The sequence below is a fragment of the Colletotrichum karsti genome, assembly GCF_011947395.1.
Source record: "Colletotrichum karsti strain CkLH20 chromosome Unknown Scaffold8, whole genome shotgun sequence".
In the NCBI taxonomy this organism is placed as follows: Eukaryota; Fungi; Ascomycota; class Sordariomycetes; order Glomerellales; family Glomerellaceae; genus Colletotrichum; species Colletotrichum karsti.
In genome coordinates, this window is record NW_024065908.1 from 941322 (window position 1) to 968333 (window position 27012).

The 27012-nt window shown below is 53.6% G+C and overlaps 6 protein-coding genes across 6 annotated transcripts; 4 read left to right on the forward strand and 2 right to left on the reverse strand.

The window, feature by feature from the left end:
- Nucleotides 1–725: 725 nt before the first annotated feature.
- On the forward strand, nt 726–1880 carry CkaCkLH20_03406 (beta-lactamase; the record flags this gene model as incomplete). Its single annotated transcript, XM_038886125.1, has 1 exon — nt 726–1880. The coding sequence occupies one exon, from the start codon at nt 726–728 to the stop codon at nt 1878–1880; it is 1155 nt and encodes a 384-aa protein (XP_038748634.1).
- A 1932-nt stretch (nt 1881–3812) lies between these two features.
- Nucleotides 3813–5032, reverse strand: CkaCkLH20_03407 (uncharacterized protein; the record flags this gene model as incomplete). The annotated part of the gene is made up of 4 exons (XM_038886126.1): nt 3813–3869; nt 3950–4486; nt 4544–4831; nt 4892–5032. 4 exons carry the CDS (start codon nt 5030–5032, stop codon nt 3813–3815), a joined length of 1023 nt encoding a protein of 340 aa, XP_038748635.1.
- A 1123-nt stretch (nt 5033–6155) lies between these two features.
- On the forward strand, nt 6156–9891 carry CkaCkLH20_03408 (duf895 domain membrane protein; the record flags this gene model as incomplete). Its single annotated transcript, XM_038886127.1, has 9 exons — nt 6156–6370; nt 6434–6683; nt 6742–7199; nt 7264–7484; nt 8372–8435; nt 8498–8672; nt 8724–8796; nt 8854–9472; nt 9540–9891. The coding sequence occupies 9 exons, from the start codon at nt 6156–6158 to the stop codon at nt 9889–9891; spliced, it is 2427 nt and encodes an 808-aa protein (XP_038748636.1).
- Nucleotides 9892–10086: 195 nt separating this feature from the next.
- On the reverse strand, nt 10087–11511 carry CkaCkLH20_03409 (flavin-containing superfamily Amine oxidase; the record flags this gene model as incomplete). The annotated part of the gene is made up of 1 exon (XM_038886128.1): nt 10087–11511. One exon carries the CDS (start codon nt 11509–11511, stop codon nt 10087–10089), a length of 1425 nt encoding a protein of 474 aa, XP_038748637.1.
- Nucleotides 11512–22250: 10739 nt separating this feature from the next.
- Nucleotides 22251–23162, forward strand: CkaCkLH20_03410 (transcriptional activator hap2; the record flags this gene model as incomplete). The annotated part of the gene is made up of 1 exon (XM_038886129.1): nt 22251–23162. The coding sequence occupies one exon, from the start codon at nt 22251–22253 to the stop codon at nt 23160–23162; it is 912 nt and encodes a 303-aa protein (XP_038748638.1).
- A 1709-nt stretch (nt 23163–24871) lies between these two features.
- Nucleotides 24872–26232, forward strand: CkaCkLH20_03411 (uncharacterized protein; the record flags this gene model as incomplete). Its single annotated transcript, XM_038886130.1, has 3 exons — nt 24872–24970; nt 25044–25663; nt 25842–26232. 3 exons carry the CDS (start codon nt 24872–24874, stop codon nt 26230–26232), a joined length of 1110 nt encoding a protein of 369 aa, XP_038748639.1.
- Nucleotides 26233–27012: the final 780 nt, after the last annotated feature.

Sequence of the window (27012 nt, forward strand, 5' to 3'; positions counted from 1 at the left end):
CCTATCGGAATCTACTACAGTTCTGAACACAGGGAAGCAAGCGATAAGCTATCTCTAATGGTGATCGTTAAGAGACTTAAGGCAGATCAAGCTTGCTGACTCTAGGAACTCATGATGTGCCGTTTTGATTATTGGGAGTAGATGAAAATTCCGCCGGGGTGTTATGTAGACTGGAGTATTGGAAGCAAATCGCACTCTTCAAGGCATCGACACACAACGAGTGACCGCGTCAGATATCTCCCTTTTACTGCGGCGCTGTCACCCAACGTAGCAGAGGCTATGCAAAGTCGCATGCGAAGTCGTTGATCGAATCAAGGCCCTGTAAAGCTGGGACCAGGGTTAGCGAATCGTCAACCCTGGTTACAAGACCGGACCCTCAGCTGAACAGGGTGTCGTTCTCGACATCTCCACCTCTCCACGTTAACTAACCACAAATGACGTCCAGATACATGGGGTTTTTGGTGTGGTTGACTCTGAAACCACTGAAGTCGGCCGCCGAGGTACACGTCGAAGTGGCTCTAAGAGATGATCCGCGTGACCCGCGGGTCTTCGGCGATTTTTGACGCCCGAAAACCCCTCTCTTCAAATATCTGTACATATGTACGCATCGAGCTGTTATTAAAACTGCAGCTGCAACTGTTTGTCGTGCTACACGTTTGTCTCATACCCCCAGCCTCCTTCTTACTCGCCGTATCCCTAAGTCACGCAACCAACAGTCCATCACGATGACTTCAACACTCGGAAAGTGCGATCCCAAATTTGATAATGTCCGAGTCAAGCTTCAAGAACTCCTCGACTCCGGCGAGGAGGTCGGCGCTTCTCTCACTGTCACCATCGATGGCGAGGATGTCGTGAACCTTTGGGGCGGCTTTGCAGACGCGGCTCGCACCCGGCCCTGGGAGGAGGATACCATCGTCAACGTATTTTCGTCGACTAAGACTATCTGCGCTCTCTCCGTTCTTCTCCTCATCAACGACGGGCAAATTTCGCCGTACGACAAAGTCTCGAAGTACTGGCCCGAATTCGCCGTCAACGGCAAGGAGGACGTTGAAGTTCGCCACCTGTTGGCTCACACCTCCGGCTTGGCTATCTTTGAAGAACCCTTGGGGTCGATGGAGAACCTCTGCGATGTGAAGCTATGCACATCGAGACTCGAACAGCAGGCTCCCCGCTGGACGCCCGGCACGGCCTCCGGATATCACTCTTGGACATACGGCTACCCGATCGGAGAGCTCATCCGCAGGAAGACGGGCTTGAGTCTCAAGGAATACGTGGCTCAGAAAATTGCTGGTCCACTCGGCGCAGACTTTCAAATCGGCGCCAAAGAGGAAGATTGGCCTCGTGTTGCGGAGTTGATCCCGCCTCCTCCTTTCCACCCGCCCTTGGCAGATCTGCCGCCGGACTCCATTCCAACGAAGATGCTGAACCCTATACCCGATCCTAACTTCGCCAACACCCCGACGTGGAGAAAGGCCGAGATTGGTTCAGCCAACGGTCACACCAACGCCAAAGCGCTCGCGAAGATCTGGTCGAACGCACTCACGACAAGTGACGAGAGCAAGCGGCTGTTATCCAAGCAGACAATCGACCTCATCTTCACCGAGCAGTCGTATGGACCGGATTTGGCCATCGGCCTGCCTGTTCGTTTTGGCGTCGGACTTGGCCTCCGAGGTAATGGTGATGCAGCCATTGATCACTGGCTTCCGGAGGGTCGTCTCTGCTTCTGGGGAGGCTGGGGTGGATCTATGGTTATCAATGATGTTGATCGTGGTGTCACGATTTGTTATACGATGAACAAGATGGGCCCCGGGATTGCAGGAAATAATGCAATTCAACAGTACGTGGCGGAGATTTACCAGGCTTTGGGGGTTTCCATATAACCTTAGACACGGTACGATAGTGTCCGCACTCAATCTGTCTTGTTCAAGGTCTTTGCTTAGAATGGGCTGAGTCGAAAACAGTATTCGGTGGTAACAATTGCAGCGCGACGGGAATCATTGATGAAACGATTTCTATTCTTGGCTACAGACAACGATGTAAAGCCAGATCACATTTCACCTAGAATTGGATGATCATCCCATTCCGGACTAAGAAAGTCATATCCCATGGCTTCAAATGCTCCCATGTCTAAAAGAGCCATTTTCGTTTTATTTCGTGGAAATTCCGAGGGTATGTCCGCATTCTCCTCGTTGTACACCCAGTGCACTTCGTAGTCGTGTTTTCTATAGGGACTCCAAATGCGAGACTTGGCCAACGGAAAGCGGACGCGTCGTTGAAGTTCGAATTCGGGTGGTTTATGGATGAAGTACTCATCGTCTGTGTAAGGTTCTCCTTCTACAAGGGGGAGATTGACGACGACTTGAATGTTGCGACTCTTCAAAGTCGGCATGATGTCTGAAAGATGCTTCAATACGTCCCTTTCACCGACTGTAGCCCAATGATATTGGTTGTCGTGGTCAAGCCAGAGACTGAACCGTTGCAAACAGGGCAATTCCGATAGCGCTGGCCAGATGCGCATCCACTGCTCATGTGCCAATCTGCACCCGCTTCCGTCAACGGTTGCAAAAGGTCTCGGCGGGGGCACTGGCGGTGTTTCTAGCCATGGGTGGTAGAATGATGGCTTTGACCAACAAGGCACATAAAGTGTGCTAAGCATGCGGATTGAAAGGCGCAACGTGAGACTGATGTTCGAAATTGATCTGAAAAGAGACCATTGCTTGCTTTCCCGGGAAGTCGCAGTTATGGGAGAGCTCGAGTAATTGCCTGAAATGGCAGAGGAGAGTATGTGATCGGTAGTTTCCAAGTCGGTTAGATGAATGCATTGCGTCGACTGGGACAAGAACGCAATGACATCGGAAACCCTGCAATTACAGTCAATACCTCCTGGTTCTTCATGTCGTATATATTATGTGAGCAGAAGAACATTCACTTACATCGCCTTAGAAGACAGCAGAAGTGGAAGCAGGGGCGTATGAGCTGCCTGTCTCACCGCCTCGGTCCCACGAAGGAAAATCTCTTCGCATTTCCAATGACAACCCCAACTGGAGTCCACTCGGCGAATCCATCGAGGGTCCCAAAACCCAGTATCCCTTCGTGGTCGCCGCCAAGAGACATCGTCTGGTCCCTGACATGGCATAAGATGCAACTGCCCCTTGTACATGAACAAGTGCGTCTCCGATCCTAGAAGCGACTGGAAAATATGGTGTCGAACTTCCCAGGGAGCGCTAAAGAAGGGGGATTGCTGGGCAGACACCATGATTATGTTAATATTGTTGAGCCCGAGAAATTTCTAGGTGTCTATGTCGTAAAGGAGAGGATTGTGATAGCACGCGTAGGAACACCGCGCTGTTGAGTTGTGAATAAGTACGATCAGAAGTCAGGTCACGAGGAGGGAACAGAATTTAAGCCGTTGTTGTGTTTCAGTCACTGCATCGGGGTGGAGATGGCGTCTTCTAGCTAGGTTGTGCTATTGGATGCCAACGGAAGAGAACATTGGTTTACAGTGACCAACACGAGCCAATAAGAACAAGTTAGCACCAATGCTTTCAGTCTGATGAGATCATTGCGAGGGACTTTGAATATGGCGTGGCTCATTTAAGTCAAATGCTGCTCAATACTCGTATATTCAACGTGCACAACGCTGACATACAGTCACACAACTTTATGCGGCACATCATATGAAGAAATGGTATAATGGAAATCTTACAACCTTCAGAAGTTGTTGGTTTGAAATTTCGAGGGAATCCTAAATGATTGATAACAAACAAAAAAGATGGACAACTCCGGTGGCCGGACCTCAACTAGTTCTTGTATCATGAGCCGGCAAAAACACGACCTTCGTCACGGTCGTCTTGGTAATCCCACCCGGACTATCATGTGATTGTCGGCCGTCTGCTTCGTGTCCGGAAACAGGTGCATCACTTTCTGTTTCCATTATTGTCGGCTTTACCTTTTGGAGCTCGTGATTCTCCTTCAGGGCATTGAGAGCTTCTTCACTGCTGCTCAGAGCCCTCCAGTTGTTGCTTCGCAACTCCCTGTGAGCATAGTAGCCGGTTTCCGCAGGAGACTTCGATGCTTTGCCGTATGTACTGCCAAGAAAGCGCTTGAACAGTGGTCTCAAAGTGGGAAGGCTTCCCGCCACAATTCCGATGTTCATCTCGGCTACTGTCCATATTGTTATGTTGCGTGAATCCCACAGCACGTCGCCCAACTTGCCGTAGTTGACGATGTAGACAGACTTGACGCACGCAGCTGCACAAGCAAAGACACCAAGACCCAGAATAACAACAAGAGAAATGCGAGCTCGTCGATGGATATTGAGCCTCCAAAGCATCGGTATAGGGATCGTAGCGAAAAGGAGGTCGGTGAGGATGTTGATCGTAACGTTGGCGTATCCGAGACCTTGGAGAACCTCAACTGGCCAGCAGACTGAATCAACTGACTTGTCCCAAAGAACTCGAATATCGGTACACTGTGCAAGTACCGTCTATTTTTTCAACTGTTAGCTTGTGCTGGGTGGGCTTGCAGATAATGCTGTACTAACTATGAAGCAAGCGCTCGTGTAGAGAGTCATGAACGTCATGATGCACATGATCACCTGTTTGTAGACGTTCTTAGACGCAATGCGAAGAAGTGAACATCCAACCGAGAGTTTGACATTACAGATGCCACACAAATACAACAATTGCGTGACAAAGTTGAGTTTGACCCCCAGTCCGAAAACATCTTCTTCGACGTCGCCTCTGTGTCGTCCTGCACCATTGCGGACTTGAGGTATCATGACGGCTCCTCCTGCGACGGAGATTAACACCGAGAAAGTCATCAATGCATCCTTTTCCCCAGCGACATGTCAGTTGAGTGGTATACATGGTAGGATTAGAGATGAACGAACATCGATGCCGAAGTTGCGAATCAGGTGAGAGCGAACGTAAACTCTTGCTGCCACAGCCATCAGAGCCGCAGCAGTAATCGGTAAAGTTACGCCCAAGATCTTCGGTCCATCATCTTCGTTTGGATTGGAAACGAGATCCATTGAGAAAGAATCAAATCGATCAGGTATACCGCGTAGCTGTCGTGAGTCTGAAAATGAGGAAGCTTCAGGTAAGTTGCCAACCAAGAGTCCGGCGAAGGTGTTTGCGGTTGATGTATCTTTGTCCGTACTGTATTATCAGCATGGAAAGCAGAGCAGAATGCTGACTGCGTGACGGAACTCAGCATCCTGATTTTGATTGAATTCATCTGTCCATGAGAATTAACGCTGGTTGTGATAACACCAACTGCACCGGAACTCGGATAAGACACTCAAGTTGGAAATAGTTGCGGAATTTTCCCTCGGGGCTTTATCCGTACCACTTCCACTCGTATACGTTCGTTGGTTCTGGGCCGTGATGCCCATGGAGCATCTGGCTTGGTGTGGACACCGGTGTGATATCGGAACTCGCTTGAGGCAACAGACGATGAGAATGGAACCCTTATTCCATGTCTCGAGACCAGTGCTGTGGATGTAGTGATAGGCAGATCCAATGAGAACACTCTGACCGGTCACCCATCGGCCGATAGTTCCTTGGCTGTTGGTGCTATTTGTTGGTTGTCTCAAACCCAATCTATGCATCTGAGTTGGACCATGTCTGTTCCAATCGGCTTCGCTTCCAAAGGAGTTGAGAGCCTCCGCAACCAGGTTCGCAACTGGCAATGTGAAGCTCTGCCCTGCACGAACGAGCAAACATCTCCTTCGGCGTCGTCCCAGCTCCGCGATCCTTGTGGGGCGGAGCTGTCCGTATCTGCGATATGTGAGGGCCGAGTTCCCGGGAGAATTCATCATGTTATTTGTTGGGTGGCGATGCTACGCGCCTGCATCTACCAGGTCTGACTGCATGTCTAGATTGCACAGCTAGGGTCGAATCTCCACCTTGACAAGGTGGAATAAGCAACACCATGTCGCTAGTTGTTAGTCTCGGTCTTCAATGCCTTCTGGGCCGCAGTAGCCCGACTCGCGAAAGCGCTTTTCGGGTTCATCTATATCTTCGCCGAGACGCTGCTGCTTGACATTTTCTTTTCCTTCTTTCTTCAGCGACGTTTTGTACAGTTCCCAGGTCCTGGCCTCGTTCGATTCGACACCTCCCATCCCTCAGACAGTCTCTTCAGCGGAAACCAACATGCGCTCATCTTTCATTGGTCTTTTGGCCCTGCAGGCATCTTCCGTTGTGCTTGGCAGCCCAGTTCCTGAGCCTGCCACCGCTGAAGGGTTTGAGAAGCTTGCAGCTCTCGCCCAGTCTGCTTTTGACAAGACGAAGTCGGAAGTTGAGAGCGGAGAGATCCAGAAGCGTGGCGGCAGTTGTGCGTGGTACAATGTCAGGGTTCGCCGAGAGTGGTAAGCGATTCCAAGTAGCGAAGTCTTGTGATACGCTAGGAACGCTGACATGTAACATTGCAGGGGCTCTCTGAACCGACAAGAGAAGCTCGACTACATCAATGCAGTCAAGTGTCTGCAGTCCAAGCCGGCCCTTACACCTGCTTCAGACGCCCCCGGTGCGAAGACTCGCTTCGACGACTTTGTGGCCACCCACATCAACCAGACCTTGACCATCCACTACACCGCCAACTTTCTCTCTTGGCACAGATACTTCACGTGGCAATATGAAGAAGCTTTAAGAAATGAGTGTGGCTACAAGGGAACTCAGCCTGTAAGAGAGCTCATATTGCTGCGTGTTGCGGTACTGAATCAACTAATCTTATCTGCAGTATTGGGACTGGGCCAAAACCGCCGTCACCGGCATGGAGAAGTCCCCCATATTTGACGGCAGCGACACGTCCATGTCTGGAAACGGCGAGTTTATCCCTGATCGCGAGAACATCATCCTCACAGGACAGAACGATCTCCCTCCGATCGTCCTTCCTGTTGGCACGGGTGGAGGTTGTGTCACCTCTGGTCCGTTCAAAGACATGACGGTCAATCTTGGCCCAGCTGCTCTTGACCTCCCCGGAGGCATCTCTGAAGCTAATCCTGAAGGGCCTCTATCTCACAACCCCCGCTGCCTCAAGCGTGATCTCACAACGGACATCAACCTTGCCTACGCCAACATCACCGCTATTCTGTCCAACATCCTGAAACCACAAAACGTGAACGACTTTCAGATGCAAATGCAAGGCGTCCCGGGCTCCGGCAACATCGGTATTCACGGCGGCGGCCACTATTCACTGTACATCATACTTCTCATGCCAATGCTATCCGAATTAGGTGTGTATGCTAATTGTATCAAACAGTGGCGGCGACCCTGGAAGGGATGTGTTCACCTCGCCTGGCGACCCGGCCTTCTATTTACATCATTCCATGATTGACCGAGTCTGGTGGATGTGGCAAATGCTCTCACCTGAAGAACGCCAATACGGCGAGACGGCGCTGAGCGGTACCAACACTTTCTTGGATCAGCCTCCCAGTGCCAATGGTACCTTCGATGACTATCTGGAATACGGGTGGGTTGGAGGTGAGCCCTTGAAGATCAGAGATGCCATGAGCACCGTCGCTGGGCCTTTTTGCTATGTCTATTTGTGAGATGACGGTTCACGTTCATCGGACTTCAATATAGCAACGGAAACAGCATAGAATTTGAGTAATGGTAATGTTTACTTATCAAAATCTTGGAATTGTCTTTCGTCCTTAAAACATGATTGGGTTTCGCAACAAACATAGTTCGTGAGCATGTTTCTGAAGGCTCACATATCAAAAGTTATTAAATACAGCTCTTATCTCAAGCGGAGAATAACTTTGTTCTCCAATGAACCAATAGTACCTGTTGGCTAGGGTTTGAAGTTGGTGATTTGACTGGGGGTATGGCGTGACTGACGGCCGGAGAGATACCGGGGAAATAGCACTGCTTGAGCCTTCTTTCTTCGGCGGCTCTTCGCCTTAGTTTCCACTCTATTGCCTGAAGATTGTCACTTTGGAAAGCAGATGGAGAAATGCGAGAATAATCTCGAACAGGTCGACAGCAGGCATCCACTTGGTTCAGTGATACCATCGCGTCCTGCCATAGCGCAATGCCGTTATCGCGCACTGGCGGCTCGCTTGAGAAAACCGCAAAATTGATTTAAATTGCAGCTATGTCTCTCAAAGCTCTTGTTTATCACCCTTCTCTGCCTGTTTTAACTTGTGGAGGTGTGCAAGTCCACATGAATCATAAATATGTCACAACTTGCCAGCCAAACGCCCTCCTTTTGGGGCAAAGCCCACGATGTGTACCGAGGAACGATTTTTCAAGCCGTCTTGCTAGGCCTCATCAGCTTCACACAACCAGGAATATGGGCAGCCATGAACAGTGAGCATAAATCGAAGTTAACGTAATCATTCCCGTCAATGCTAAACACCTTGCAGATCTCGGTGCTGGCGGACAAGCTGAGCCGTACGTCGTCAACGCTGTCAACGTGATTACTTTCGTGTAAGTTGGAGTACCACCCAATGGTCGCTCTCAATAGACGACACTACTAAACTCTCATACAGTATCATGGTCTTCTTTTCTCCTTTGGCCAGTATCGTTGGAAACTTGATAGGCCTCAAATGGATCGTCGTCTTCGGAACTCTAGGTTACGTGCCTTACTCGGCTGCACTTTATTGCAACTCGCTCTGGGGCACTCAATGGTTCCTGATTTTTGGCGCTGTTACCTGTGGGTTTTCAGTAAGTCTCCGATACGCTCTGATCAAAAAGCAGTTCCTGACGTTCGTGTAGGCAGCTGCGTTATGGCCTGGTGAAGCGGCGATCGCTGTTGGGTATCCAGAAGTTGCCAGAAGAGGCATCTGCAGTGAGTCATTACACGCCTGGGAATATCATTTTGTATCATTTCTAACCATTGACCCAGTCAGCATTTGGATGGCTCTCGGCAAGCTTGGTTCAATAATCGCCACTGCCATCCAGCTTGCTCTAAACAAAGACGGCGACACGACCGGCGCCATCGCACCCTCGACCTACCTCGTTCTCGTGGCCATACAGTGCCTCGGTCTTCCGCTGTCATTCTTGCTGTCTCCTCCCGATAAGCTGGTCCGTAAGGACGGGAAAAAGCCAGTCTTCGCCAACTCGCAACGTTCTTTCATGACGCAACTGAAGAGTTTCCTTGCCCAGTTCAAGCGCAAGGAGGTCCTCCTGCTCATACCAGCCTTCATCACCGCCCAGTGGGGCGTGACTTACCAGGGCAACTACATGGCCGCCTACTTCACGGTGCGCGCCCGCACGCTCTCCGGGTTTCTCATCGCCGTCGTCGGTGCCATTTCCAACCTCCTTGCTGGCTGGTGGCTGGACACGAAGCACCTACGAAGGACGACGCAGGCGCGGTGGAGTTGGTACTTCCTCCTGGCATTGTTCACACTCGTCTGGATCTGGAACATTGTCGTGCAAGAGCGGTGGGCGCGCGAGAGCCCAGTTGAGATCGACTGGAGCAGCCCCAATTTTGGAGAAGGCGTTGCGATCTTTATTCTTTACCGGTAGGCTTTTAACGAAGACATCTCACATAAGTCAGGATCAATGATTGCTGACAACTTTTTTCACCAGTATCGCGTACGAGACCATCGGTGTCTGGCTATACTGGACGCTTGGCACCTTTGATGTCGAAGCTGATACCATTGCCTTGTCGATGGGTGTTCTTCGTTCAGGAGAGTCAGTTGGATCGGCGTTGTCGTATGCTGTCGGATCAGTCCGAAGTGCCTCTCTGATGACAAATTTGATCGTGTCTGTCGTGGTTTTCTACGTCGCAGTGCCTGCCACCACTTGGGCAGCTCTCCTCGTCAAAGACAGACTTCCCGGGGAGTTGAGTTCTGACAGTGATTTCGATTCCAACGAGCAACTGCCTGCACCAGGAGCTGATACAGAGAGAGTTCAGGTCGGATATGTTGCTAAATCATAAGCAAGGACGGAGAGACACATATCACAAACACTGAGAAAGATCATGTTGGTTCGTCATACGAAAGATAAAATGGTTCGAGTTGGCAGAAACCACACTGGGTAGACTTCACCATGAATCAATCGGAACTCGTATGGGTGTCTTATTTGTGAAAGTGAATGACCTTCTGTCCCCGCTGAGACGTCTTCCTCATATCGCCTACAAACCAAGATCCTTCTTCAAGCCAGGCAGAACATTGGCCTCATTATATGACCAGACCATGGCGCTGTTCTGTCCCGCAAAAGCCGCTCCAGCCCAGTACGTGTTCCGCACGCCCTCCAGTGCCAGGAGCTTGCCGTAGAAGCCGCTCTTAATCTCATCCGCAGGCACGCGAACGTTGTACGGTGCGTGGTTCGAGAAGTACGGGAACGTAACCTTCTCCGCCGCGCCCTCCGGCACCGCACCAAGGGCAGCCAGAGTCGCCAAGTTCTCACGGATGATGTTCTTCCCGTCCTCGTCGGTGTAGTTGGTATCGTTGAAGCCGACGCCGACCAGAAAGTCGCCGGGCGAGCTGGTGCCGAAGATGCCGTTGGTGCCTGGGATGACCGGCTGGTTGAGCGGAGTCTGGATCCCGACGTTGGCCAGACTGTTGTTCAGCCCCGGGACGGTGACGACGCTGGCCCAGTAGCCCAGAGCGAAGAAGTTGGAGAAGAGCGTCTTCTCGTCGTCGGACAGGTCGTACGTTCCGACATTGTCGAGGGTAGGGGGCACGGCGATCAGGAGCTTGCGAGCACGCACGAGCTTGGGGGCCTGGTCCGGCTGGTGGACGACGACGGAAACGCCCGAGTCCTCGCGTTTGACGTCCACGACGGTCGCGTTGAGGAGGACGTCGTCGCCCAGCTCCTTCGCGGCCGCGTAGTAGAGACTCCTGGAATCCCCCGAAGCCGGGACGATGAACTCGCCAAAGATGCTGTTCAGCAGCGCAGGTCCGAGGTTGTTGATGCCGTACAGGGCCGGGATGCTCGTGATCTCGCCCGACCACCAGCCGAACTGGGCGATCACGGGGAGCAGCGCGGTGAAGTTGTACTTCTGCGCCAGCTCGGCGAAGGGCACCGTCAGCTCCTCGGGCACGGGGTCCGGGACGAGGAAGCCCTGGTCGATCCAGGGATACTTGGCGAGCACGTTCGTAGAGTACGCCTGCACCGCGGCCTGGACGGCCTGCTGCTGCGCCGCGGCGGCCGAGGCGTTTTGCGCCGGGATGGGGATGCCGAGCGAGAAGTCGTAATTCTTCGTCACCGCGCCCGGTTGGGGGTTGAGCGGGTTGGTCTTGACGGTCGAGACGTTCAGCCGGTCGAAGTAGCTGCTCACGATGTCGCGGTTCTCGAAGATCACGACGCCGATGTTTGCGGGGAGACCGGTTTCGGGGTTGAAGTAGGTCTCCGCGTGGCCTCCGATCTGGGACTTCTTCTCCAGGACAAGAACCTTTGCGCCGGCGTCTCTGAGGTTGATCGCGGCGTGGATGCCGGAGGAGCCGCCGCCGATGATGGCGACGTCGACATCAACGGGCGTTGCTGAGCAGGGAGTTGCGACGGCTGATGAGATGAGGAGCGCCCAGGCTGGCGACGCAAGCCGGGAGACCTTCATCTTGAAGTTTTGGATATGAGAGACAAATGAAGGTGAGTGTCTGATATGAAAAGAGTCGGGCTTAGTCTATCGAATTAGGTATTAAGTGCAGTAGTATGTGCTCTATGGCGTCTCAAAGATGCGGTGACGATGGTATGAATTGCGAGAGATGCGCCCCTTTATGAATCTTGCGACGTCCTACCAACCCGACGCATCCGCGACTAAGATCTCATTCTTACAAGCATGCCCGGCATGGTAACATTCGCCTGCGCCATCGTAAAGCGCGATCCATCGACGTGATATTGACGCATAGATGCCAATTGAGGTCTTCCGCACCACGGGAGTACCGGATGAGTGGTTGCTGGAAATTGGTATTAATCAAATCGGAAACCTTGTATTCTCGAAGACGCCGTCGGGTGAGATCGAGCTCCACTTATGGTTCTTAAGCTTTGATTAGTTTAGTTCAACGACTCAACTTCCAGGTTCGCCTGGCCACGGGGCCTTAATTGCTTCCATAACCCGTGAACCGAATGACACCTTGCGACCTATGTTGTTTCTTGAGTTGATACCTCGCCGACTCGTTCTCGTTTAGAGCCTGCAGTCTAGCTGAACCTCGAAAACTCGCCATTTTCACGGCTTCACAGCATCACCAACTACAAATTTCGCCACGCCGGCTGCCTAGACGGCCTTTAATCCCCGGTCCGAATTCTCCGCAGGATGCAAACACATCAAAAGTCCTCTAGCGAGGAAGGGTAGGATCAAAGGAATCATAGCCCTATCTAGCGGGAGGGATTCCTACCAGTTTGAGTGTGGATGCAGCATGCCGGCCAAAATCTCGCAGTTGATATGAGCGTCCCGTCCTGCAATGCGATCGCGACAAATTTGGGGCAAAGATCTTGCCTTGTCAAAGGGCTGCGGGGATGGATCACATGCTCAGCCTACACGACCGGGAAAAGCCGATCTCCCTGTGGTCAAGGTAACGAGTACTATTGAATACAACTCCCAAGGCGAACTCAGCTAGCAGCTGGGAGAAATCCAAGTGATCATAGACAGGCACGAACAACAACTGTCTGTTGCGAGTATACCACCATGACTATGAGCTTTCGACATTAAAAATAGAGACACAACGAGTTTAGGTAGGTGACTCAAACTTCGTAGTTCAGTGGATATTCTTCTAATATGGCTTTCTGGAGGAAGGACCTATCTAACCAAACGAAAATATTCTTTTAAAAGTTCAGTTCAAGACGACGTTACTTGCTTGAACTCTGCACCGGAAGCATTTGCGATAGACTCGAACTCTGTGATATAAGAGTTGTAACGAAACTTCCATGCTGTCGAGATACACCACAACTAATAGCCTACCTGCTGCCAGCGAGTTGGTGATGGTGTTGACAACCATGTTGATGTTCGCATATACCTGTGTTGAGGTTCTCAGAAAGTCGGGGGTGAACTTTAAATAGAACACTTACGTCTAATCTCTTAATTCTGAGAATTGTGATTTCAAGTCAGTCGAGTTAATAGTTCGATCAGGCATCAGTCCGGCATGTAGCACACTCGCGTCTCGATTTGAACGTCACCTTAGAACAACCAAACACACTTAACTTCAACAATAGCTTAGTCCTTACGTGGTTGAAGAGCTCCAGTGTCAGTAACAAAGCAAAAAAGCAAAACGACGAGTGGGTTTCATGACTTGATAACACTTCTCAAACTCAACATGTCGCGCTGACAAAATCAGCACCAGACCTGGACGTATCACGCTCTCAAGTTGCCTTAATATCGAATTCTCTATTCTCAACCTCTATCAACTTGCTTCCAGCTTAGGAATCTCTCATATACCTCTATAAAACATCCATACAATCAAGCTAGAAGAGAGATAAAGCACCGACACGGTGTCGCCCGCAAACCAGCAACAACCCACAATCAATCTCCACCCGGCACCCATCCGGACCCGCTCCTCTCGACGAGTCATATCCAACTCCTGCTTCTCTCATCCCATGAATCACATCCGATATGGTGTAGTGGCCAACATGATGCCCTCTCATGAACTTGAGAGGTTAGGCATAGCCCCGAGTTCGATTCTCGGTTTCGGAATACTTACTTTTGCTTTCGCTGGAAAATCATCTCCAACTGCTTTTTGGTTTTGCCTGGCTTCGCGGACGCCTTATTTTTAGAAGGTTTGTCGTTTATATTGAGCACATATGTTTCCATTTCACATAGCAATACGTTTTTAGCATAGCCGTAGTAATCGTGATGGCAGATGCACACTTCTCGCAACACTCAAGCAATCATCCCAAACACCCACACACCTTCCTACGCGCCTATCTAAACCCCAATCTAAACAGCAGCATAAACCCCGTGACCACGCGACCCTGCATCTCGAATCCATCCATCGCAAGTGCTGACTGCTTGCGTATCTCCCAGCGACGGCGGCCGCCGTCACAGAATCCTTCCCGCGCGTCCGGGAGACGAGTCGAGGACTACCACTGGCCGTCAGCATCATCGTCTCACCGCGCCCGCGCGCGCGCCGTCATGTTCTCGACACCGTAAGCGCCAGGAACCGCAGTCAGGGACGGGATGGCTTGTGGTTTGTTATTTAAGGTGCCAAAAACAAAGCTTGACAGGGAATCAGATTTCAAGATGGCGCGCGTCCCATTTCGAAGGAATATTGAGGATGCTGAGGATGGGCGACGGTAATCTGTGAAATCACTCGCGCGCTCCGGAGCTGAAATGAATCACGGTCGAAGGAGAGCAATGGAGTTGGTTGTGATGAGCCCAGTCTCTATTGAAACAGCGATCGGCGCTTGAGAGACCTCATTTGTGCTCTTCCTACCGGAGCATTGTGCAGACTCCAGCGAGAATCTCACGCCCTCCCTGCCCACCTTGCGCGAAATTTTTGTTCGCGCTGCGCGGGTAATCAGATCCAATTTCACAATCGGCGGTTCAGTGACCGCCGCGAAGATATCACGACGTTGCGACGGCACATTCAACAAGCTTCGAGGACCTCGCCGAATAGGAAATCGGAAGTCGGAAACGGGCCTCTCATTCGTCGCGACAAGAATGCAGCCGAACCTTTGCGATTCGCGAGCGACAGGGGCCGGCGGTCCAGAGAGCAACTCTACGCGACGGAGACCCTGAAAGTGGAAATCATCCCAGGAACGTCACTGCAGAGTGCAGATGATGGGAAAAACGAAGAATGCAACTGGAGAAAGAAGGCAGCCCAGAAATAACCCCGAGCCGCGTCTTGCGACTGCGAGTCGATGTATCACCATCGTTAGATTCCCCACCGAGCCAAGAGCGCGAAGCATGAAGAAGGCGGGATCAAGTGACACGGTTTGTGGGCGCGACGCGACGCGGGATGGCTGTTGATGGGCGGCCATCTGTGCGGCAGAGGGAGGCTCTGTGGTACGGCGTGGCGTGCGCTGGGCTGCGGGAGCTTGTGATGGACGCCGTTGCGCAGACTTCAAAGGTCAATAAACAGCTGGTCGAGCAAGCGTGCGTGCGCGGCTTGTCGTCTGATGACTGTGACGGTCAACATCGCGTCCTGCACTGAGGCTCATATTGGCCGGGCGGTCAGCTTCAGCTGCGCAGATCCCGCGCCATGCGGTCATATCAGGCAGGCTGGACAAGATTGCTAGGTAACCATAAGATCTTGGGCAGTCGGGCAAATGCCCAGATGTAAACACACCACGCCCGTATCTGGAAGTGCTGCCCTGGATAATCAAAGTGACGGTTGCTTTTGCTGCTCGCATTAACCGCCGTCTGGGTGATGGAAAAAGGCCAACATGAGAAGTGAGCCGTGTCAAAGCCCGTGTTCCAGCTTGGGAGTCTCGACCGCAATGACGCCCACTGTTCTCCAGGGCCTGGAACACCGCTGAAGATGAGCGTGGACATGGGTGATGTTGGAGCAACACGCGGCGTGTGAAGACAGAAAAGTCGATGCTCAGAAGGCTCGGCATCTTGCAAAAGCTGGCTCAGTGATTGTAATTCTCAGTCTGTAGCTGGTAGGCGTTGGCATTGGCGATGTGCCGCAATTTCCAATTGTCAGATGCTGGGCAAGCCCCTTGTCGCCTCGTTCTCAGACTGGTCCGGCGCGTCTGTGTGGGAGAGGAGTGGGAGGCGTCATGTACTCCCATCCACTCGAATTGGAGAATCAGGCAGCTGACCACTAGCCAGCTGCAGAAATGATACGTTTCGAACCACTCAGATAATTCGTACGAGGTGAATTCTCATCCAATTATTCGCTTTGCGCGCCGTCCGCCCGCCGCAGGCTCGTGTCGGGTGAGGCGGGGAGGAGGCGGAGGCTCCCTCTGTCTACTATGTATCAACAGCCCGAGAGGATCGTGGCTCCCGAGACTTCAACCGGGTTCTTCTCGGTCATCCTGCTCGCCTGACTTCTTGAGAGTCAAGCACGAGAAACAGTGAGCAGATGTCTCCCCACGTTGCGCGGGTGCGACGACCGACGAACCCGGCCAACCCCACCGCGATTGTCAGCTCGTGAGACACCCCAAGCCTCTGATACACGAACAGCATGTACTTTCTGCAGTAACCGTTCTGTAAGTAGCTATCTCCGAGCGGCCGGATGCAGGTTTTGCGACTCCGAGACCTCGGAGGGACACGCTCACAATGGCTGCAATACGAAGAAGACCATCGACGCGCCTGTCCATCTCCAGGCCACTTTTGCCTTCGCCCCGTCACACCGACTTCTCTGAGTCGAGCTGGGCTGGGGCTGAGGATTCCCGCCTGCTTTGCTGTCCAGAATGCCTCGTCTGTCCCGTCATGCCGGAGACGTGAGAGTCACCACCATGGTCTGTGCAGTGGGCGATAGGGCGTCATGGGCCATGGGCGTGGTTTGCGCGTGTGCTGGGTGCCTTGGGGTACGGTACCAAGTACAGAGACCAGAAGAGACGGAATATTGGCGATGCCAATGTGAGAGGAGATGAGCAACCACAACCGAGCCAACCTGCTCCTCCGAGAGTGTCACTCCCAGCTTCTCCACCAGCGGCGCAAAGTACGCGGTTCCCGGAAAAGTGAGCTGTGAAGACTGCAAAAAGGTACGCCGGTACGAATAGTGCGGTACGTACAGAGGACTTGTCGGTCTCACTGTCAGTGTCGCCAGGGAAAATGCTGCTTCAGAATCAAGAGAAATCTCGTCAGAGAGTTCATGCGGTGTGTGTCACGTGGGGCGAAGTGGCTGATAGATGGGTCCCTCAGTAGAAAGAAGAAAAGTGTGATGCGGCGCGGACGGAGCTGGACCAGGAAAGCCGGAAGCCACTGCGAATGTTGCAGGGGAGGCCCAGCCGCACAGGCGGAGGCCGGGGCAACTTCCCAGGAGCAAGCCCAACGGATCGACAGTGTGTGCCCTGAGTGATTGGGACTTGGGAGCGGCGAGCCAACAGGCGGAGCGTAAGCTGTCGCCGTCCCTGGTGGAAAGGCATGAATCCCCAGTTGAGCATCGCGTCCTGTCGTCCTGTAATAAGCGCTGGCCTGTTGACGACCTTGCAATATCCTTGGAAACCGCCAACTTGGATATCCATCACCAAGGAGGAGAGACGCGCCGGCTGTCGATAGTCGGGCCATTGGAGTCGACAAACAAACATTGGGATATCTCGTCTCATCCCCAGCCTCTCTGTCTGTCTCTCGTGTCCATAACGAGACTTTTTGCCAATGCCCCTCACCGTTCCAGAGACAGCAGCCGAGGGAGGCTAGCACGACAAGCCGGCGGAAGAGGAGTCGTCACCGCCTCTTCTTTTTCCCCTTCGCGCTTCTCCGCACTGTTCCGTGTGTCCCACTTCCGTCGCGGCGAAGAGACTGAGAGGGCACGGCAAAAACGAGGCAGAGTCGAAAACAGATCCGTAGGCAGAGGGAGTGGTCGCTAAATTTAGCCCTTGCTGGAGTGCCAGCTCACGATTCTGTCGATCGGCCTCATTCTTCGGGGAGTCGGATCAGGTTTTCGCTTGTGTGCCGAAGCTGACCGACTTATTTGTGGCGTCACCCGCACGCATACAGGTCATGAAACCAGTTGATGGGGGTTTAGAGACAGGAGGAGAGCCCGAGATGGGTTTCTTGAGGCGGTCGCCTGAGGTGCCGTAGGTGATAGACAGCTCTGGCGAAGGAGAAGCTGGACTCCTGGAGCTCTCACCGGCTCCCACTCCCGCGTCTTGGAGCTTGGGACAGCAGCAGGTAAGGTAGCGCAGGCATTGAGCAGCAGTGTGATGAGTCTCTTCTCGTCTCATCTTCTCGTGTGTGTTGGTGCGTGCAGCCTTGCTTTAAAAGAGGGAAATGCTGAAGTAACGTGGCAGATGGAGACTTTGCCCCATACGGAAAAGTCGAGACCAGGGGACAGAATCTGAGAGGTTGACAAGTTGACAGGACGGACGGTGGAAGGAGAAAAACGGACTAGAGGAGCTGGGTCAAAAAGACCAAAATGATGGCATCTCAGGGTAGAGGCAAGGTTTGTTGCTGTCATAATCGAAAGAATTCCAAGTTCAAGTCCCTCGGATAGAAAGAGGAAGTCGTAATACGTGGACATTTGGAAAAGCTCACGAGAGTGAAGGAGCGCTGGAAGTGACTGGACAGTGGGCGACCTCCAGGACCGCACAGATGTAGAGCCACACCCTGTGAGGGGTAGGCGTATCCAAAAAGGTCAAGATCACGTCATGACAGCAAATCAGAAGCGTCGAGAGCATGGCCAGCCACATCTGAGGCCCCACTAAGACCCGCTGAATCAGCCAGTCAGAGATGTTAAAGGGTTAATGGTCCCGCCCCTCAAATCAACGCAAAGAATTTCCCTCGTCCATCACCTCCTCCCTCCAATAACCAATCATCCCCTCTCTCTCTGGTCCACACAAACGTGCCGGACGTGAGGGCAGAAAAAAAAAGACGGGCGAGTCTGAATCGTTCAATCAGAATCGATCCTCAGCAGCTTTTCGAAACAAGACACCAGGGACGCCCGGGCGGCTCTCATTCGATTGGGCGTTTTCGACTTCATGTCAAGCAGTCGCCAATCAACAGCTAAAGCTATCCGCTCCGCATTTTGCACGCACTTTATCGATCTTGCATCGCGGGTGTGAGATATCTGCGAAGACGCGCGCGGAAGAAATAAAAGAAAGACCGTTGTCGTGACAGTGTGGAGGAGGGGAAACACGACATAGCGCGCGCGCCCCGAGAAATAGCGGCACCATCATCATCAGCAGCAGCAGCAGCAACGAGCAGGCAAGCAAAGCAAGCAGGCCGTCAGCAGCGCATCGCCGAAGCTACCTACCTTACATTGCCTGCCTAGGTACGCAATACGCACACCACACCGCCAAAAGACGGCGGAGGAACATCTCCAAAAAGAAGTCTAGCTGAGCGACATTATCCGCAGCAGACACAGCATTTGATCAAAAAGAGCAGCGACAGGAAATCCGGTCTTCCCGTCCTGCCTGCTTCCTGCCTTCCGTTTCACGGAAACAATACCTGCCCTCCTGCCTGCCTCCTTCCTTCCTGTCTCGACTCGGAGCTGCTCTCTGATTGTTGGGCAAGAGCTCCCACCCGGGACCCCGACCCCCGACTCCCACATCCAAGAGGGGGTGTGCCTTTTTCTGATTGGCGCAGGTGCGGCTAACCTCACCTCCTCTCTCTCTCTCTCACACTCACTCCTTCCCTCCTTCCAACTGCGACGTCAACGTCAGCACAGCAAGCAAGCACCCCTCCCCTCTCTGTCTTTCCGGTTCCTTCCCTCCCACCTCCGTCCATCCATCCATCCACGTCCTCGTCCTCACAAACCCACCCTTTACTTCACCCCCTCCCCAAAAGTCCTAAGGCAGCAGCAGCAGCAGCAGCAGCAGCCAGAAAAACCCGAGCCTTATTGACACCTTACTGCGTAGGCCTCAGGTTCCCAGATCCCAGCAAGCACAGTGGTTCCCCATTTACCGCCGACGCCACAGGCCCCACGCACTTTTTATTTTTTTTTATTTTTTTCGCACCTGCCCTCCGAAACAGGCGTACAAAGTGGACGAGAGCCCCAGTTCGCCAAAAGAAAAGGCTCCAGCGAATCCAGCGAGCCAAAAAGCCAGAAAAAACCCGCCCTCCCACAAAAACCCAGCAAATCAGCTCGGCTTTTTCTTGCGACCACTCACATCCGTCGCGCACTTTCAGTTTCTCCAACGTCAACGTCCTTCTCGACCTGACATTGGACAACCACCTCCCTCACCCTACGCACTGAGCCCAAGTCCAAACCCAAAGCAACCACTTTGCTTGCTGTCGAGAGAGAATCACTGGATTCGCTCGCTCGCGACTAGGAACTCCTACCAACAGTCCTATCAACGCCGCCATCGTCAACTTCCTCCAGTTTATTGGCTCAAATACCAGCCCCATCAGGTGACGCTCTCGACCTGCGGAAAACAGCATTTCCATTTTGTTTTTCTGCCAGTTGAACCGCAGCGCATCGCATCGCATCCGCTTCGCTTCGCTTCGCGACAAACCAACCGCGTCGCACACCTCATCATCCGCCCGCTCGAAGCCGCAACGGTTACAAGCACAAGCACAGCACGCACACGCGCACGCGCCAGACCTTTTTTTTCGGGGACGATCTCAAGCTCACATCGTGACACTCGAGTCAAAAGCCTATCAGAAAGCTTCGCCTCGACTTAGACTGGGAACCAATCCCCAAAAAAGTCCAAAGTTCCCCCAAAGCCAAACCAGAAGGAAAAACAACCAGCCAACCAGGTACGTTTCGCGTGCCATTCGACACACGTCGTCTGGCGCCCCTCCTCTCCAGCCTTGTCCGCTCGCGCGCTTCCTTGTCGCCGGACCTGGATAACGCCGCCGTCATATCTTCACTTCACCTTCCCGTCCTATCATTTGCCTGTCGTCGCACGCTATTCAGGGTCTGTCTTTGCGTCCGGTTTGCCGCTTGGCATCCGTTGCGTCGGCACCAATCTCGACACCGAACTTTGACGACATCCTTTCCGTTGTGAAGGGACGGTGTTCGAGACTCGTCTACTTTTCTTTTCCCTCTTCCTTCCTTCACACGCCGCGCTCTCTATCCTCTGAAACCGGGACGAGCAGCATGCTTACTGACATGAGCAGGGCGCATAATCCATCCCTTACGGCACTACTTCATTCGCAACACATCGGCGATTCCACACGCTCACTCCTGTTGCATCTCCAACTCCACGGTACGTGTATTGTACTTTCTTGTGTGTCGCATTGTCACCGCCCTTCACAGCATCTGTACCGTCTCCCGTTCCCCCCGAGGTGTAACCATCCATCCTCGGTGCCCCCCTCCTCCTCCACTCCTTGTCCACGTCAATCTGTCTCTGTTTCCTGTCAAGTACGGACATCGGCGATACCCCGCCGTCTTCACCATTTCGTCCTCTGACGTTACCTCCCAATGCTGAGGTGCCGCTGTTATTCCATTGTATGATGGCTTGACACACACCCGCATATTCCCAAGCCTTCCATGCCTTCTGGAAGCACCCCTCTCTGGTTGGCACGTACGTAGTAAGGCCGATTGAGATGGCGGCAGCTGCACCGAGAGAGAGAGAGAGACCCCTACCAACCACCCCAAATGCAGCCTCAGCAGATGCACGTACGTTCTTGGGGAAAGCGCTTAGTGAGCCCTGGTCTGGGGTTTGGCGGATGGCAGCGACACAAGACGGTCGAGACAGCGCCAGCGCCTGTACAAACACCACCCCCTTCCCCTCAGCGGCGCAAAAAGCACAGGCACTTGGACTGCCACAGCAGCTTGGACTGCCTTCTGGCTCTGCGCCGCCACCACTACCGCAGCAAGGGGAGGTGTCGCCGGGCTGGTTGGCATGGTGGGCCTTGTCTCTGCATATTCCGTCATGCATGCGAGGTCTGCCAGCGCATCAAGTGGTGGCCCGAGGCGCGAGCAGAGGAACAGGACATGGCAGGACAGGACAGGACAGGACAAGAGCAACAAACCCCACCACTCTACTCACTCTCTTGTCTTGTCGCATCATCCCGAGCGTTGGCTCATATATCCTTGGACTACGCAGGAGGCTAATGTTTTTGTGGTTGGACAGATCTCACTCGTCAAAGTGGAATAAAACCAAACGGCTTTCTTTTCTGGGGAAACAAGGCACCGTCCATTCTGTTTCGTCCAAAACTACCCGCTTCCCGCACTGCAGCTACCAGCACCAGGACCAGCTCCGTCTTCGAACCCGGACCGGACCATCACCACAAAAGAATCCTTGAACGGGTAGCGACAAAACATAGTCCGCCGCCTCGCCTCTCTCTCGTCTCGCCTCGCCTCGCACGGCAGAAACCAGCACCCTCTCGTCACTCACGTGGTTGTCGTCCTCACACCAGGCTCAGCCACCCACACAACGTCCGCCCCGCGACTACATCAGCCTGCATATGCCGTGGTAGGCCACTTGCGTCGCGCACCACTGCCAGCTCATCCACGCATCGCCAATAGATTGAGCCCCTCCGCTCCCAGCACACTGGCAAAGCACCCCAGGCCACCTCCCGCTCCCAACGCGTGTGCCCAACTCTACCCAAGCAGACGGGCCATTCCAGCATTTTAAAGCTCAATCCTCATCAAAAAGGCAGCTTTCGTCGCAACTCATTCGTCACTCGCGACCCATACCCGTGAAACCCTTTTTTTCCAACCGCGGTCACGCTATTTTCACCACGCTCGACCTGTCGCCAAGCTACATCCACTTGCGACGCATCTCATTGGTTCCGAGCACATCGCGAAGAAGACGACAAGCTTCATCGCAGCTCGACCTATATCGAACAGGCTTATCCCCAGTATGATGGAATACGCGCAATACCCACAACAGGCACAGAACGCGCATTCGGGATACACGAACAACTCCACCTCTAGCAACATCACCTCCCCTCACGGCGTACAGACGTCACCCATATTGTCTACGCAACAACAGTCACCCACACAGGCGCAGGGACACAACATGTATCAGCCACAGTACAACGTCCCTCAACAGGGCATGCACTATGGCATGCCCCAAATCCAGGCCGCCGCCATGGCGGCGACCGCGGCGGCGTCGGGAACCAACTACCCTTACAACATGTCGGACCCCAGCTTGCCCCAGACCTCCCCGCGAATGGGCGGAACGAAGAAGGAGGCCAACCGCGATCCCAGATCACCAACCCAGATGAACAACGTTTCGCAGCTGCCCGGTGGTCAGCGCCGCCTCAGCCAAGTCACCAGCCCTGGCGTGCCGGCACAGGGAATGATGAACCACGTCGCGCGGCCCGGCGCGGCCCCGCCTCAGATGCCCCAGGCCCAGGTCATGCAGCACCCGCAGTCCCCGGAGATGCCCGCAGGCGGAGTCGAGGAATCTCCCCTCTATGTCAACGCCAAGCAATTCCATCGCATTCTGAAGCGCCGTGTCGCACGCCAAAAGCTCGAGGAGCAACTCCGCCTTACGTCTAAGGGCCGCAAGCCGTATCTCCACGAGTCAAGACACAACCACGCCATGCGCCGACCTCGTGGTCCCGGCGGACGCTTCCTCACAGCAGAGGAGGTTGCCGCCATCGAGCGCGACAAGACCTCCGGCACCGATGCCCCGAAGGACGAGTCTGTCAGCTCCAAGGCCGGCTCCAAAAGAAAGTCCGAGGCCGACGACGGTGACTCTAACAAGAAGCCAAAGACGGCCTCCGAGAGCCCGGAGGAGGAAGACGAGGAGGAGGACGACTCCTGAACGCCCCGCGGACATGATCTTGTTTGTTGAGCATTCCGATCACGAAGTCACGACAGCCAACGGAGACGTCTTCACAGCCATCTCTACTCTTTCGAACTTGGTTTATAATGGCGGCGGGAGTCACGATGAATGTGCTTCCGGAGTGCGTTGTTTATAGGGGTTGGATCATTCCATGGACGTCTTTAAATGCAGCATTCGGGCCGGTACACAGGACTCTCGTTGCCCTCTGGCTGCCAGGCCTGGTCGACGACGCCGATGCGGCGCCGGCCATTTTTCACCTCTTTTCACTTTTGTTTTCTCGGTTAATACAAATACTCGACTGGCAACAGCATGGCACCACCCGTTCAGACGGGTGGCCGCAAGGGAAATGGGAGGGAAGAATGCATGGACGACTCGAAACGACGGATACCCCTCTTGTGTTTACTCGATTACCCCCTTCTCCTCGTTGTTTTTTGATTGGTTTTTTTTCTTCTTCACTTCATGTCACAATCTTTGTTGGGACGGGGCCTTTTGTTTCTTCAATTTCGTCGGGGATGATGCGTTTGCTGCGGCAGCAAAGGTGGGTGGGGGTCAAATGGTCTGGCTACCAAACGGAAATTTCTGGCGGGAGAGGAGTTTGACACGAAGAAAAAAGACAAAAATGAAAAACGAAGATGGCGCGCCAGCAGTGGCGCGCCCGATGTGTACGGGACAAAGAAGAATGATTGAAGATTATATTTTTTACGCCTTCTCACTTTACTTTTTCCTTCTTATGATTCTCGGGCCTTGATGGAGATTAGACTGAGAGAGGAAACTTCCCTGGCAATCCGTCGCCGGATTTGGAGAGAAACAACGACCTTTTTATGACCTTTTGATATTTGAACACGAGCTATCAATCTACACTCTTACCTGCTATATATATATACGTCTTGACCGTGCTGCGTGAACTGCTTTGTATCGGACGAATGAGGTGTTGTAGTCGTCGTCAAAAGGGACGGCCCGTTGGGTGCCTCGTGGACGTCGGACCAATGGATGCTGACGGGCTGACTCGAAGGTCGACTCAGCGAACGGCATTGGCTTGAGGCTGGACGACGAGAACGTCTCTCTCTCTCCAATCTGCCGCAAGGGACCGGGGATGAAGGGGTGGTTTTTGGAATCGACAAATGACGGGCTGGAGAATGGACTCTCGGTCGGGTGCGGCTATCGAGACCCGCCTCCGCTCGATCCAATGGTCTGCAGCGGCCAGTCTGTCATTCCAATGAGGGCCGCCCCCGCGAGAACAAACCTGGGTCGTGATTGGGGTCGACTGGCTCCCCCGCTCCTCGACCCTTAGCGCAGCAGAGAAGCTCCAGCTTTTTTTTGTTTAGACCGGTGGACCTCGGCATGTCTCTGCTGCGCGCGAGCGCGCTCTGTTGGAAATCCGATCCGGGGTCGGCTGGAGGCCTGGGGTGACACATACACGCCCCCGTCTCGCATAAGCACCCACCCCCGAGAACGTCACTGGGGGGGAAAGAAGCCGAGGCTGAATTCTGGGAGGTGCCGGGTAAGTTGGGTTACCTTTTCTCGCGGGCCGGGATTGTTCTCCGTTCGGGAATGGTTTGAAGTTTTTCTTGGGTGGTTGTGATTTAACCTGAACGACTTCATCGCCGGCCTTTTTTTTTTTTGGTGGTTAAGCGTGGGAAGTCAATTGAGCTCGTCTCGTTACGATACCAGCAACCAGAACCTCCAAGATGGCGGGACGCGTACGGCACCCGATCGACCAGGCCGCGCTGGAGCGGTACATCCAGCAGAACGTCCCCGAGATCAAGACGCCGATCGAGATCAAACAGGTACCGTCAACCACCGTCCATCTCTGCGAATGCCCTCAGCTCTTCCTCCCGCTAACCCGCGCCTCTTCACCAGTTCGGCTTCGGCCAGTCCAACCCGACATACCAACTCACCTCCGCGACCTCCGACCGCTTCGTCCTCCGCAAGAAACCCCCCGGCAAGCTCCTCTCCAAGGCGGCGCACAAGGTCGAGCGCGAGCACCGCATCATCCACGCCCTGGAACCCACCGACGTGCCCGTCCCCAAGGCCTTCTGCCTCTGCGAGGACGACTCCGTCATCGGCACGCCCTTCTACATCATGGAGTTCCTCGACGGGCGCATCTTCGAGGACGCCGCCATGCCGGAGGCCGCGTCGCCGGAGGAGCGCAGGGCGCTGTGGAAGGAGGCGACGCGCACGCTGGCGAAGCTGCACCGCGTCGAGCCGCGGGATGTCGGGCTCGAGAGTTTTGGGAAGAGGGAGGGGTTTTACGATCGGCAGATCGCGACGTGGACGACCATCTGCGAGAGCCAGGCGGCGGCTAAAGACAAAGAGACCGGGGAGAGGGTGGGGGATTTGCCGCATTTCGGGGAGATGGTTGGGTTTTTTAGGGATAAGGGGAGGCAACCTAGGGATCGGGGGACGTTGATTCATGGGGATTTTAAGATTGATAATATTGTGTTTCATAAGACGGAGGCGAGGGTTATTGGGGTTCTTGAGTAAGTTCTTTCTTTTGTTGCTTTTGTTGCTATCTGAAGAGGTACTTCGAGGGAAACCTCGAGAGTTGTTTCGAGAGATGCCTCGAGGGATGCTTTGAGAGATGCCTCGAAAGGTGTCTCGAAAGCTGCCTCGAGAAAGACACACAAAAGGAATCACATCCGCTAACACCGCACCCAGCTGGGAGATGTCAACAGTAGGCCACCCCCTCTCGGACCTCTGCAACTTCCTCACGCCCTACTTCACCGCCTCGCGCGGCGAGTCGGGCGTCTACGCCCACGAGGGCTTCCTGGCGGGCGCCACGCCCGGCCTGCCCTCGGTCGAGGAGGTCGTGGGCTGGTACTCGGCCGAGGCGGGCTGGGACCCGGCGCCGGAGCTGAACTGGGGCATGGCGTTCAACGTGTTCCGGCTGTCGGCGGTGCTGCAGGGCATCGCGGCGCGCGCGGCGCAGGGGCAGGCGAGCAGCGAGCAGGCCAAGCGGTACGCGGTCACGAGGGGCCCGTTGGCGGAGTTCGCGTGGGAGTTGGTCGGGAGGAGTATGGAGCAGGGTGGTGGGAGGGCGAAGTTGTAGATAGACTATGCGTAGAGAATGATGATGTGTTTGTTGTTATGAAGTTGAAGACGTGCTACGTGAGGCTTTGCTGGCAACTTGATACTTGCGACTGGCAAAATGAATTCGTCAGTCAACTTACACTCCTTTCTCTCAAATGAATCAACAAAATGTTAAACTTCTCAAGACTAAATAAATTCAAAAGACTAAAGATCGTAATCGAGGTCGATCAAATGCTGCTTCAATACCTTGACGCATCCCTCGTGGCCCAGCTTTATAGCATGGTCCAGCATTGTCTCGTTCCCAGAGGGGCAGTCGAATACGTCCGCCCCAGCTTCAAGCAAGACGCTGACAATCTCTTGGTGGCCGTTTTCAACCGCGATCATCAGCAGGTCAGCGTTGAGTTCGAGATATGACCTGATGTCTGATACAGTTGAGATACAGCGGCGGACGACATCCAAGCGTCCGAACTCTGCAGCGAGGTGCAACAGTGTTCTGTGTAGAAGCGCCCATTCCGACGCCGTTATTCCCAAAGCATGTTCTTCCCAACCAGTTATGTCGCAGCCATGTTCCAATAGCATCCAGATTGTTTCCACATGCTCGTTTTCAAATGCGAGTTCCCATGCGCAACGCGCGTACCGCTCATGGGAGAGAGAGTTGATATCAGCGCCCCTGGTAATCAGACACGTAGCGAAATCTGTAAGACCAGCCTTAGAACTTTTCCAAAGAAGTTCATTGTAATCTTTCCGTTCGCAAAGAGCATCGGCTCCGTTCGAAATGAGTAACTTGAGGGTGTTATCC